Genomic DNA, 14,303 nt, shown 5'->3' with positions numbered 1-14,303 from the left:
GACTGCCACAAATTAGTAGAATCTTGTTTGCACCTATCACATGTTGTATCCAGACTTGGTTTAAACTTAGCTAATTTTACTTTACTCCTGTGAAGTTGATGTACTACCTTAAACTGCATTACAGAATGTTGTTGACAAATAGAGGATGAATGTATTCTTCAAATAACCCATATTTCTTCTGGGATTTGGTCATTCAGATCCTCTTCCCACCTGCTTTTGAGATCATCTAAAATTTTCGGGTTGTGGGAAATAAGGAGCTCACTACTACTTTGGTAAAATTTTGGTAGAGTTTTGATTTTTTTGCTAGTCACAGAACGGAACAAACATAATTAAGGTATAGCTGTAAATATGTCTCAGTATGTGCTGATGTCCTAGTACAGGCTAAAAGTAAAATATAAACAAAAACACAGATTTACTTTGCTCTGCTTTAATCTCTCGTATTTCTGCAGTAAAATGTCTGTCTTTTTACGAGGCTGAAGTCAGCTTATCATTCGCCAGCTTCTTGCTTGAATTTTCCCATTCCACTTTAATTGGTGCCTGAGATGCCAGAATGTCACCTGCTGTGCCATTTAAGGTCGAAAAGGAGAATTCAAACAAGGAAATTGGCGAATGAGAATCTGACTTCAGCCTTGCAACTTTTTAGTGTTTGACACTTTCTCATTGCAAATGAAATGTATCAGAAAACCAGCGTGAGTGCTAACAACTGCAAATAAGTCCATTCGTCTCACAATTATTAATGTTTGCCTCAAATTTTTCTTCTCGCCTTGTCGTAGCTACTAGTTTGATGAGATTGCTGTCTGCGTTGCTGTATGATCAGCAGTCAGAGCATCAATCTTCAAGTTTAAGACCATTTATGTATTAACTCCAGTGTTTAAGACCATTTATTGTTAAAACTGTGTTAAAATGATCAGCAGAGCTTTATTTTATATGATTATTTTATTTTTACTTAAAAATCTAATTTGAATGGAACCATAACAGGAAAGTAAAAGAGCTTCATGTGGCTCTGGAGCTGCATGTTGCCAACCCCTTGTATAGGGTCGTTTAAAGCAAAAGTCCAGTTCAGTCTGAAATTGGTTTTGAACTCTAAGTGGTTTGAACTCTCATTTGGTAGAATGATCTATATATAAGGAAACAGTGTTCTTTTTTTTTCATTATATTCAACCACGCAACCTTAATGGGAATGCTCAAATAAGAATTTATGTTTTTTTTTTTCTCTGCCATCATTCAGTGTTAAGGATGCAGCCATGCCTAACCTAAAGTTAGTGCCAGTAAACAACGCAAAAGCAAAGCATCTGACCCTTTCTCACCTTTGTCTTGCTCTGATAATGAACTGTTTACAGCTGCTCAGAGCAAATTATCTTTGGGACATAGGCTTGTTCTGTTGATTAGCTTGGTGTTTTTGATTACGGTGTGTGCATGTGGGTCATTTCAGGACACAGATTCATTCACATTGACCACAGATTTGTGTCAGTTATGTTTGCGAATGTAAACCATCAAGTTAGAAAGAGCAGATCTGAGCAAATAATCCGAATTGAGCAATGAAGCATGAAGCTGGATAATAGTTTAAAATCATTTTCATGGATGCCTAAGCCACAGCACACACACACATATATATATATATATATATATATATATATATATATATATAATACACTTCCTAATACACCTCATTTCTACACTTATTGTCCATTTTACTATATAAGTGCAACTGTATTTCTACAATTACAGACTTTAGTCCATTTGTTTCTCTGATCCTTTTTAGTCCTCTTTTACCCTGTTCTTCAGAGGTCATGAACCCCATGGACCCTCACAGAGCAGGTACTATTTGGGTGGTGGATCATTCAGTGTTGTGCTGGTTTGAGTAGATCAGAGACAGCAGTGCTGCTGGAGTTTTTAAACACTGTGTCCATTCACTGTATCCACTCTATTAGACACTCCTACCTTTTGAGTCCACCTTGTAGACGTAAAGTCAGAGGCAATAGCTCATCTGTTGCTGCAGTTTATGTTGGTCATTTTCTAGTTCCTCATCAGTGGTCACAGGATGCTCTTGACTGGATATTTTTGGTTGGTCGACCACTCAGACAAGTGCAACACACACTAACACACTACCACCATGTCGGTGTTACTGCAGTACTGAGAATGATCCAACACCTAAACAGTACCTGCTCTGTGAGGGTCCATGGGGGTCCTGACCACTGAAGAACAGGGTAAAAGGGGATAACAAAGTATCAGAGAAACAGATGGACTATAGTCTGTAACTATAGAACTACAAAGTTCACCTATATAGTAAGTGGAGCTGATATATACATTCTTTTGAGACTTAAATCAGTTGTTGCATCATTTGTGCCTTAACACTGTTTATTATCTGTGCCTTATGCCTGACACTGCTGTTGTTTTCTTTTCTCTAGTTTAGTTTGTGATCTGTTTCAGTTGACATGAGCAGAAAATATTGTACACAGGCAGAAATCTGCCAACAAATACAGTGAAATAATGATGCAGTAAATGCAATTACAAAATATATGGATGTGAATGACACATAAAACACACTGAATGAGGCAAAATGAGGCAACTGCATCTGCCAAAACATTGATACATAAAAAGATTTCACCTAAAAGCCTGTTTGTCTTTGCAACAGTGACATTATATCTTTATTCTTTCCTCATGTCTTCTCGTTTGTCTGTGAAGCTGTCAGCTCTTGCCCAGGGCTTGAAAGAAGCAGCTCTTTCTTCAGTGGTACAAGGCAAGAAGACAGAGTCAGAGACCTTCTCTCTGCGCAGAAATCTAGAAGGTAAAGCTATTACCTATAAAGCCCTTGCACAAGTGATTTTTTTTCTTTAGTTGAATGTTTGATACCATCTTGATATCTCACTCCTAACGCCACAATGGGAAGAAAGATATGGAACATGGTTCAGAAGAGTGAAGAAACTTTTGAATAGATCTCAACTGAAATAGAATAGAGGTTAGGATTTACGATCTAAAAAGGGAAAGAAAGAAGCAGAAAATTCCCATTTACTGTACAGCTAAACCAAACCTGTGCATGGGTATATCATGCACTGGAGTGATGTCATGCAAACCTGCTCACAGAAAAGTGATCAGTTTTGTTTGTGTTGTGCAAAAAAAGAAAATGCTAAATGCTACTAAAGAATCTTGCATTCTATTCTCTTTGCATTTTTTAGAACTTATTATGAATTTTTTATAAGTAGCTTAGAATGAAGTTAAAGCCTCTATCTCAATTTATGTAAACTTTATTTTTACAAACAAAATACCAATGACAGTAAAATAGAAGCACTTGAAATGTCAGTTTTGCTCATTAAAGAGGTATGGTGATTACATTAATTACATATTGATATGTAAATTCATATATTAATATTGTTATTATTATAGCAATAACTATAACTATTTAAACAAGTACTATTTAAAAAAAAGGTTGTCATACAATAGAATATAATTACATAGAGTATAATAGAAACTGCAGGATAAACAGTACAGCAAAAAAAGAATAGAATAAAAGGGAATATAAACTCCTGGATTAACAGTACAGCAAAAAAGTGTGCACTAGAATAGAATAGAATTGAATAGAAACTGCAGGATAAGCAGTAGGGCAGCACAGCAGAGAGTATTAATGAGAAGAATAGAAGACAGGAGAATAGTACAGTCTGTAATTCTCTCTTCTGGCACAGGCATACATCAGGAATGGCCAGTCTTGCGGACTCAGACCAAGGCGGCTCTGAAGCGAGAGCGCATTATGGAAGAGAAGATGCTGACAGAGGTGAAGAAAAAGGTGAAGCAGGCTGAAAGAGCTCTGAGGCCTTTGCTGGAGAATGCTACGCTAGCTAGTGACACAGTGGCCCAAACTGAAGACACAGCTAACTCAGTGGCTAAGGTAAGTTCAAAAGCCACTGTTACACATGAGCTGGACAGTTTCCTAAAAGAGCAGTGCCTCTATCTTGCACGACATCTCATTGACACTAGGTTCTAGCTATCTTATTATTGTCAGTTGTAGACTCATTAAATCTGCCACCGGGAGTGGTTGAGTTGCAAAAAATGAATCAGCATGTGGAACTGGTGATTTCTGTGTGCTAGCTGTTTTCTATCCCTATATAAAAGAAGCACAATGCTGCCTTTATTGTTGGATGCACTGCAATAGTTTCTAAGTGAGTTTTCCTAAAGCTTTCTACATATTTACACTCATATCCTACTCATATCTAATCCCACAACCTACTGTAAACAGATTCTAGCCAGAGCACTGTTGCAAATAACAAACAATTATTTTTCTTATATCAACCAGCATTGCTATATAAGTGTGATTCTTGAATGTGGCACATTCAGGAATGTTTACTGCTTTGCTTTACTGCTGAGTTGAATTTGAGGACAGATGGGCATACTGGTCATATGAGGCCTACACCAAGGACAGTAGCTACATTCACATCTAGAAACATTCAGCCAAGCCCAGAATGCACAGGATACTGTTGTAATAAACTATCAAATCTGCTTTCATCCATTGATTTGGTACTTTACCATCCACAAAGCTGTCTTCATATGTCTTCAAACACTAATTAGCAGCAGATGACACGCTAATCCCCAGGCTTTGTCCACTTTCCATTTGTAGGATGCCAAGGCATCTGTGTCACGGGGAAAGCATGCAAGGAGAGCGTCTGCGCAGCTGAACTCAGCCGTGAACACAGCTGTGCAGCAGCTGGCTGAGCAGGAGAGCGCAGTGATGCAGGTGCAGGCAAACATGCACATGGACAAGGTGAGCAGTCTGTTTTTGCCTCCTTATTAGCCCTGTTTTGTGCCAAATCATACTTGCCAAGTTGCAGAATGGGTACTTTCTACTTGTTTTTCATGTAATTTCATGTACTCTAATTTTCTGTCTACTTGTAGAACATTTACTCAGTGGTTAACAACAGCAGTCCAGTACTCCAGTGCTTTAACACATACAGTACGAGTAAAATGTTTGGATACTCATGAAGGGATTTTTTTCATTATTTATTAAGTTACTCTCCACATTTAGACATAAAAGGCCATAACTGTGAAGGGTGTGTACACATAAGATAATGCTGTGCAACTATCTATGTAAAACCCCATAAGTGACTCTTTCCTCTGCATACTCTGAAGGTGGTGTATGCATATTTTGGGGGTGAATAGGATTCACTGACATCTAGTGGAGTGGAGAAGTACTCCAGAATTCATCAGAAATGTGACATTCTGAAACCGTCTCTTCACAACTAAATTCAGTTAAAACGTACTATATTTAGTGCATTTTGAACAGATAACATACTTTTTATGCTGCTAATGCAGATGTTTCATTACATTGGATAGATTAATGTTTGAATGCTTGAGTAATGTTGTATAAAAATATTCTCAGCTTAATGAATATGACCTTTTACACATAATGCTGCCGTGGGAAACAAAACCTTATATCTCCATTTCTGTTGTTTGTCAGTTTTTGACATCATTTGAAAATGCCTGTTGCTGTTTATATTGTGTGTAAATTTCATAGTAAATGGGCCAAATGAAACGGCCCAGAATGACTTGGAAAAAAGTCTGGCTCCACTGACTTACATTAAAAGTGACTTTTTTTTCTTTATCCTGTAAAATGTCAAATTTGGAGATAGGCTTTGTTCCAAGAGCAGACATATGATGGGATGTAGGATGTTAACGGACTCCGGTCGGCCAGTCGGTCGGTCGGACTTTGAGTCACAAATATCAGTACAGTTAGAACGTTTCTTGACCAGTCACACTGTGGCATCTGCACTAATTGTTGCGTAAACAAATGTTTTAATGCTAACTTAGATCAGAGAAGACACAAACATATGAAGAGCATATGGTTCCCTGGACAATGGCTGGGACCCACTGGTTTAACCTTTTTAACCTTAGTCTTGGACACCCTTAAATAATGTGTGCTACTGAAACAAACATGGAAATAGGAATATCGTTCGCTGTAAATGGGATGGAATGGTTTGATCAGTCAACACGCTTTGGATTTGAGTGTTTTTTTTCCCCTAAATCCAATGATCTCCCGTCTCTGCTTTACAGGCTGATGTTTCTTTAGAATCGGTGAAGGACAGCATGGAGACAGCTAAGACCCAGCTGGAGGCTTTCACTCACACACTGGCTGATCTGCTCAGTAACTTAGGTACATTTAGAAATAATTCTTCTATTATGTCTTCCTGTCTTTTTTTTTTTTTTTATCTTTTTGCTTGTCCTTTCTTTGCCTTCCCTTGCTATGCCTGTCTTCTATCTTTCTCCTCTTTTCTGTCATCCACTGTATTTGGCTGAGTTTCCTGGAAGCATGTTAACAAAAAGATTTTTAAATGGTTGAGCAAGCATTACAGTGAACACTCTCTCTACCTTTTAACATGATCTTAATGCTAAGATGCTTTGGAGAAACTGAGCCCTGAATTGTTCTGTCGTCTTTCTGCTTTCTTTTCCTCAAACCCTTTTAGATTTTCAGCTCATTATGCTGGCCTAGTGAATTGACTGAGTAATGGTGAAGCAGAATTCTGTCTTTTTTAGCTAAAACCTTTTGGAAATTGTTTGCTTTCATGGAATCCAAGTAAGGGCTCCTATTCACAAGCCTATTGTTGCTATCGTTGTGATCCACAAGCCTTCAATTCTTTATCAGCACGCTAGTGTTTAATTTTGAAGCTCTAGCTGCAGGCAGGAGATCCTGTCCTTGATAAAGTATCTAGAGTATAAAGGTGAGATCCTGTCCTTTGACAGAGCATCATTTTCTCCCTTTTTCCAAACCCAAAAATGCTGTTGACAGTGCTCTGCACATCCACTACTCACAATGCTCTTTTACTATAAAAGCTCAAATTGGCTGTGTCAAAATATCAAAGCAAAATCTACTTCAGAGCATCAAAGGTAAGAAATAAATGGTCCAAAATAGTTCTTATGCCCAACATGGCAGTATGCTTTAGCTTATGATGATCAGGTAAAGTTTTTTAAGTTGCTGGTTGTTTTTACATGTGTGATTCCAACTCGGTTATGTGGTCTTCATTGGGCAAAAGATGGTTGGGTTTGTGAATCTTGTATTCTGGTTGATGTGCACACAGCTCTTACTATAGAGCAGAAGTGTTGGCTTAGGTAGAGTGACAGCTGTACTTCTGTCAGCGATAGGCTGCAGATCTGGCACATTTAAAAAAACAGCATCTACCAAGTTGACCTTCTCACATTTCCACTAAAATAAGTTTCTGCATGCAGCACTGATGTAAATATCTCCTACAACATCTCTTCCAGAATCAAATGATGCTGTGGAGAAATACGATCGTGTGCTGAATGACACAGCCACCCGCCTGCTGGTGCTCCGGGCCAGTGTGGAGAGCCCAGTGCTGGGCGGAAAGATCCAGAAGCTACGCAGCGCTGCTGAGGAGCAGCAGAAACAGCTGCTGCAGCTGGATCAAAACCTGAAGGACATCCAAGAGGAGAGGGACAGCTTGACGGACATCGTCCAGAACCTGCCCAAAGAATGTCCACAGCGGGGCCACTGAGAAAGGGGAGAGGGGGGAGATGAGGGCAGAGGAGGATAGAAGGGGAGAATGTATGAAAGAAAAAGAAGAGAGAATGAAAAAGGAAAATAGACTTACAGGATCACAACTTCAGTGCGGGATAGAGAAGAAATTATAATTATTAAAGGAATATTTCAGTTTTTTCATCCTCCATCTCCATCTGCTGTATCTGCATTGTAGTGTCAACTATCCCAGACATATTGATCGTTTCGATGCGTTTCTCAGTACTTAGTACAAATGAACAGAAAGGCCTTTGACTCAAAACACGCTTATAATGGATGCCAGTGGGCAGTTGCTGAATTCTGTTGATACGCATTTGAAATAATGTAAAGTGAATTTGAAACTGCTTTTATGCTCAAACAAAGGAGACCTTACCAAAATCTGTTCTCATGATATTTTATCCAACTTTCAAATACAGTTAAAACAAAAACAATTCCAATTATTTTCTACTTTTGAAGGGTTTTATGGTATTCATGTGTGATCAGGCAGATCCTGTGAAAACCCCTCCCACACCATAACACTGGTAACTACAACAATTACTGCAGATTCTTCCTTTGGAAATCTAGCCCCATCTCTAAAAGAACAAATTATACCAAACTACAGCTCAGTTTACCCATTATAGTCTGTGGGAATCAGCAATGCGCCACAGATTTGGCAGATAGAGATTAGACTGAAAAACACTGGATTATTGCTTTAAACGTAAAGAGAAGGAAGTGGTCGTTCCAGATCCTCTTCAGTTCATCAACTCAATCCTTTTTTACAGAATCTACAAATATGTTTGGCATACTCTCTTTTTAAATACTGATTTAATTGTAATAACTGATTAAGTAGCTGAGAGGTGTGAGTGAAGGTTTCTGAAAGGGGATTTGATATTAAAACTGTTTCTCGTGACAATTTTGCGTTGTTGAGATTTGTAATAAATGCTGTAAGTGAGATAAAGTCTGTGCATATTTGGGTGATGTGCTTTGGACTATTAATGTGTGGCCAGGCTGATAACAGCAACAGTCTTTTTATGTTCACTATAATGTTTATGACCAACATGCAGTTTCATATTTGACCACCCGATGGCACCGATATACAAGCTATAATAGAACTTTGGTTTCTTACCTGTACACAGCACACATACAGTTGAACTGCTGGATATGTTTTATAAAACATGCTGATGTTTAATAGCAAATAAACCAGTTGAAAGTCAGTGGTGTGTCATTGTGTGTTTTATGGTTTTATTTATAACAATGGTTGGATTTGTAAGGGCTTTCGTTTCTAACAAGGCTGTGGTTAGCATCCTATTCGCCAGCTTCTTACTCCAGTTTGAAGCTAAAGTTAGCTTCTTATTTATTTTAGCTCCACCTTAAACTCCACCTTAAATGGTGAGATGGCCCTTAAACCAAAGCTGGAACAGAGCATGAAAAGGAAAACCAGCACTTCAGTCAAATCATTTTCTTCACAAATAGGTTTTATGGTCTATTTTTTGGGGAAAAGATTGTTTTATAGAGAAAATTATCATTTTAGTTTTCTACACACTGTATCTTATTTCATATTGGTGGTATTGTCTTATCAGCATCAAGAATCACTACTATTCTAGTTACTATTTGCAGCTTTTCAATTACAATTTAGCCCACGTTGACCTCAGATTTGTCAGACATGATCTAGTTTGTTGATTAAAGAAGACAAAATTACATTCGCAATGCTAAAAAAGGATTTCTTAACTTGCATTGCACTGTTCCGGTGTTCTCAAACTCTAGAGGGCGCCCCCGAGTGAGTCCAAAATGAATGGGTTGAGATGGAGTGTTTGAACAAAATCATAGTTTATAAATGCTTAAACATTTTTAATGTGAAAGAATGCAATTATTTCCTGAACAGCATAAAACACTGCTGTTATATTTTTTAAGAGCTTTTAAACTCGAGTTATGATCATCATGTATGTCCATGATGTCAGTGAGCGCAAACAGCCAATGAGCTGCTCGGCTCGTCAATCAATCATTACTCTCTAGTAGTAAAGCCCGTCTCCTGCTGCCTGAAACCCATTTACTGTAGAAAAAAGGAAATATATAGGTGAGATTTCTTTATTATTTTTGGTGAAAAACATCCTTCTTCTTTTTAAAATTGAAGAAACGTTCTGGGCGAGTAATTAGAAACTATTTTAACTTTTCGTTTTTAGCCATTGATCTCCATTCACTCCCATTCATTGAGGACTTACTCGCGAGCGCCCTCTGTTGATTAGCCGTCCTGTTTTTGATATAATGGGAGGAATAGGAAGTGGCCAGGCTCCTCATAAACCGGCTCTGGTAGAACGTTGGATTCTTATTTACAGTCACGTACAAAAGTTTAGGCATCTCTGGTGGAAGACAGAGAACACACTTCTTTTAACACACAAATAAACTCAAATGCAGTCATCGTAAATGAAATTATAAGTGATCATAAATTAGACGTTTTCTGTCTCACTGAAACATGGGTTAGACCAGATAAATATACAGCATTAAATGAAGCCACCCCTGTAGGCTATAATTATGCACATAGGCCAAGATTATCAGGCAAGGGAGGTGAAGTATGTGTAATCTACCAAAATGCCATAGATATTAGTCAGGAACAATGTGACACCTTCACTTCTTTTGAGGTCCGTTCCATTCAGATTACAAATATTTACGGACCACCAGGGCCCTACTCTGAATTTTTAAAAGAATTTAGTGATTTCGCTGCAAACTTAGCTGTGTGCAATGATAAAGTAATAATTGTGGGAGATTTTAATATCCACTTTGAGAAGGTAGATGACCCACTAAAAAAGGCTTTTACTTCAATTCTAGACTCTGTTGGTATTACCCAAAATGTAACAGGGCCTACACACTACTGTATTCACACGTTATAGATATTACAGATATAGTTTTGACACTAGGTCTTAACATAGACATGCTTAATATCCTACGGCAAACCTCAGCAATCTCCGACCATTACCTAATTTGGTAGAAGCTACATCTTAGCCATAATATATGTACGTCCCCTCGCTATTCTGCAAAGTGCTCAATAAAACCTTTTACCGCCCTACAATTTATAGAAAATCGCCCATAACTATCAACCCCAGTCTCCACTCCATCAGACCCAATGGAGCTAGATTTACTAACCGATTATTTAGAAAATACCTTTCGATCCACTTTAGAAAATGTGGCGCCACTTAAAATAAAAAGAATAAGGCAGAAAAAGCTCACCCCATGGTACAACGATAAAACCCATACCTTAAAACAAACAGTTCGGAAACTAGAGTGGAAATGGCAACAAGCCAAGCTGGAAGTGTTCCACTCTGCCTGGAAGGACATCCTTATAGAGTATAGAAATGCTCTCACTAAAATTCGCTCAGCATAACTGGCCTCGCTGATTGAGATGAATAAATATAATCCTAGAGTTCTGTTTAATGTGATTTCCCGATTCACAAAAAATCAGGCAGGTACTGAACCAGAAATCCCAGCAACTCTCACCAGTGAAGTTTTTATGGACTTCTTTAATAATAAAATTGAAAATATTAGACAACCAATTCAACCCACAGTATTTAATCCAACTTGGTTGTCATCTGATGTGGCTGATATAAAACAAAACACAGAACACAGGTAGAAGAAAGGCTGGAAACTTTTTACCCACTCCCACAGCTAGAACTAGAGAAGAGTATCTCCTCTGCAAATTGCACAACCAGCACACTCGATGCAATTCCCTCAAAATTACTCAAAGGAGTACTGCCAGTTATTATAAACCCTCTTTTAACTATAGTAAACTTGTCCCTTCGTCTGGGCCATGTTCCCAGAGCTTTTAAACTAGCGGTTATCAAACCTCTGATCAAGAAACCAAATTTTGATGTTAGCGTATTGTCTAATTATAGGCCTGTTTCTAACTTACAATTTATATCTAAGATCTTAGAGAAAGCTGAGGCCCAACAACTTAGTTCATATCTACATAAGAACCATATATATGAAAAATTCCAATCTGGATTCAGGCCACATCACAGCACTGAGACAGCTCTAGTTAAAATAACTAATGATCTTCTTCTTGCCTCTGATCAAGGGTATGTGTCCCTGTTAGTGCTACTTGACCTCAGCACAGCTTTGATACAGTAGACCACAATATGCTCCTAGAAAGGCTAGAATACATGGTTGGAATCACAGGGACAGCCCTATCGTGGTTCAAATCTTACTTAACAGAATGTTATCAGTTTGTCAGTGTGAACAATTTATCTTCCAATTATTCAAAAGTAAGATTTGGAGTTCCACAAGGCTCTGTTTTAGGACCATTATTATTTACACTATACATGTTACTGTTAGGCACAGTTACAAGTAACCATGGCATTAACTTTCATTGTTACGTAGACGATACTCAACTGTACATATCAGCCAAGCCTGATGACAAATACAGATTAAAGAAAATGCAGGACTGTGTAAAAGACTTGAAATGCTGGATGTTACATAGACAGAGGTTCTCTTTCTGGGTCCAAAATTGGTAAGAAATAAACTACCAGATTTAATTTTAAATCTTGCCAACTTTCCAGTTACACCTCTTGGCGTCATAATTCCTATTTCCTATTACGAGCCATCATGACTACTCAGATCCCAGAGTGCTGGCTTATTAATAGTTCCTAGAATTCATAAGACTGCAGCTGGGGGAAGAGCCTTTTCTTAAAAAGCCCCAAAACTCTGGAATGATCTTCCAGAAAATGTTTGGGAATCAGACAAGGTCTCAATCTTTAAAACTAGGCTGAAAACTCACTTGTTCAGTTTAGCTTTTGGTAGGTAACGTTCCCCCTTAGATAAAGGCAGCAGTTCCAGGGGTCCATGGACACAGGGAATTATAGTAAACTCAGACGCTGGTGCTGTCGTCCCGCTGCTCGCACGCGGTCACTCAGGTTTGTGGACGGTGGAGCGGAGGGTTGTCAAACTGTTTGCTGTTTAATGAGTGCTGCCGTGTCTGTGTGTCCTTCTGGTTCTCTCCAGTTAAGATGTCATAGTCAGATCTGCCGGAGTCATTAGCCTCACTCTGGAAATGTTCACATTCCCTGTTTTACGTACAGACAGAATAAAACTAATTCCCTCTCCCTGCCCTTTTTCCAAGTAAACAACTGCCCACATTTGCGGCCGGACACCGAAGGATGACTGACTGTCGAGCCCTCCTGCTGCCCACTTCAGACCAGCTGCCCACGCCCCAGCTACCACCACCTGCCTTGGAGTAGCTGCCCACCCTACACTGATGTTTTCATAGATTCCTACCTATTACTACTACTAATACTACTGCGATTGGAGTGAGGTATGCGCGTACAGGGGAGGGACGACACGAGACACAGCAGTAGGACAAGGAAGTGAGTCAGAGGGAAGTTATTTCACATGCCGTGCTCTAATAAGACAATAAATGCTGTTAAAATATGACTGATTTGTACTTTATTTGATTTGACATTCAGTCGTTGACTGCATAAGATGTTGATATGATACCAGGCTACTTCAATATACAATACATGGCACCGATTCAATATGCAAGTTGGGCATTATGATGTTCCGGACCTTTATTTGAGGATATTTTCTCTAACTGGACCTTACTGGATTTTAATTAAAGACCCCTGCTCTAGAGACTTCTGTGGTACCATTGTTTACCAGAGATGTTTGGTAACTGTTAAATTTTTAATTTTGGCTGGACTGCCCCTTTAAGATGCCTTGGATCAGCTTGAAAGGATTTCCTAGATTAAGGGCATATTTGCTGCTCTTTGCTCTGATGAAACTCTTCCAAAACACTGTAGCTCCAAAAGTTCTGCCAACTTCATTGTGAAGGTGTATAGGGCTTCCGTCTGCTGCCTTGACCGACGTGTGTAGGCACTGCATTAGTTAAGGTAGTACCGGCCACCACAGGTTCCTATAAAAGGAATGATTTTTTCCCCACCACATTCCTCCAAATCCCGCCTTCCCTCTCTAGGATTAGCAGTTTATATCCCGCGTTCTGCGCCAATAGGCGGGCTGCTTATAAATGTGAATTACTAGCCAATCCCAGCGTAGGGAGAAGAGATTTGTCAGAAAACGGGTGGAGAGGAACAAAGCTTTGACTGAACGGAGGCTCCAAAATCATTTTTCGCCACGCGGTGGCGTGTAGAGCCGCATTCCTGACAAACCCGGTAGCGCATCAACTGCGGCTCTCACGCCTGGGCTCTCCTAGTGATGGGAGGATCGATTCGGTTTACTGAACCGATTCTTTGAAAGTGACCATTTTATTGAACTGAACGATTCATTTTAACGACGTTCATTGATTCACAAATCAAGTCAACTTCATTTTCATCTTAATAGAGTAACTTTACAGAGGAAGTTCCACATAGTCTTATTAAAAACTTAAGATTAAAAACTTAAGATGTAAACAAAGTCATTCAGAGTGGTTTGGTGTGACATGGTCCGTTCTAGAAAAACTTAAGATTTTGCTAACCCATTTTTAGACAGTTGTGGCGGAGGGGTACAAGCAGGGCGTTGTAAGGCAAAATAATCCCCAAAGAAAACGTATTTTCTGTTTTACCATCATCAACGTTACATATACAAACTCAGAAGACTCATGTAGGCTCATTGTCGACCGTGGATTGTAAATAAAATGGCTATATTTGCGTTGTAGACGGGACCCATGGTGCTTATCACCACTGCTGTAAAGATTTCTGAGTCTCTGCAAATGAACAATTTCACATCAAAATGCCCTGAATTGTACAGACATTTTGAAAGATCGGTGAAATTTCCCTGAATCGGTGTGTGAGTCGGTTCGACTGACTTATTGAATCGGTTGAAACGAACG

General features: G+C 38.9%; 1 protein-coding gene across 1 annotated transcript in view; it reads left to right on the top strand.

Moving 5' to 3' along the window:
• Positions 1-8,709, top strand: part of lamc3 (laminin, gamma 3) — a 202,644-nt gene extending 193,935 nt beyond the window's left edge. Inside the window, exons 24-28 of the mRNA XM_017698781.2 lie at positions 2,686-2,788; positions 3,681-3,883; positions 4,610-4,753; positions 6,040-6,139; positions 7,246-8,709. Of these exons, the coding sequence (XP_017554270.1) occupies positions 2,686-2,788; positions 3,681-3,883; positions 4,610-4,753; positions 6,040-6,139; positions 7,246-7,496 (801 nt within the window). The 3' untranslated portion in view covers positions 7,497-8,709. The remainder of the gene's footprint in view (positions 1-2,685; positions 2,789-3,680; positions 3,884-4,609; positions 4,754-6,039; positions 6,140-7,245) is intronic.
• The last annotated feature ends 5,594 nt before the right edge of the window (positions 8,710-14,303 follow it).

Source organism: Pygocentrus nattereri, chromosome 23 (genome assembly GCF_015220715.1).
Source record: "Pygocentrus nattereri isolate fPygNat1 chromosome 23, fPygNat1.pri, whole genome shotgun sequence".
Taxonomy (NCBI): domain Eukaryota; kingdom Metazoa; phylum Chordata; class Actinopteri; order Characiformes; family Serrasalmidae; genus Pygocentrus; species Pygocentrus nattereri.
The sequence above is the reverse complement of the archived record's forward strand: the minus strand, read 5'-3'. Positions and strand labels throughout refer to the sequence as shown.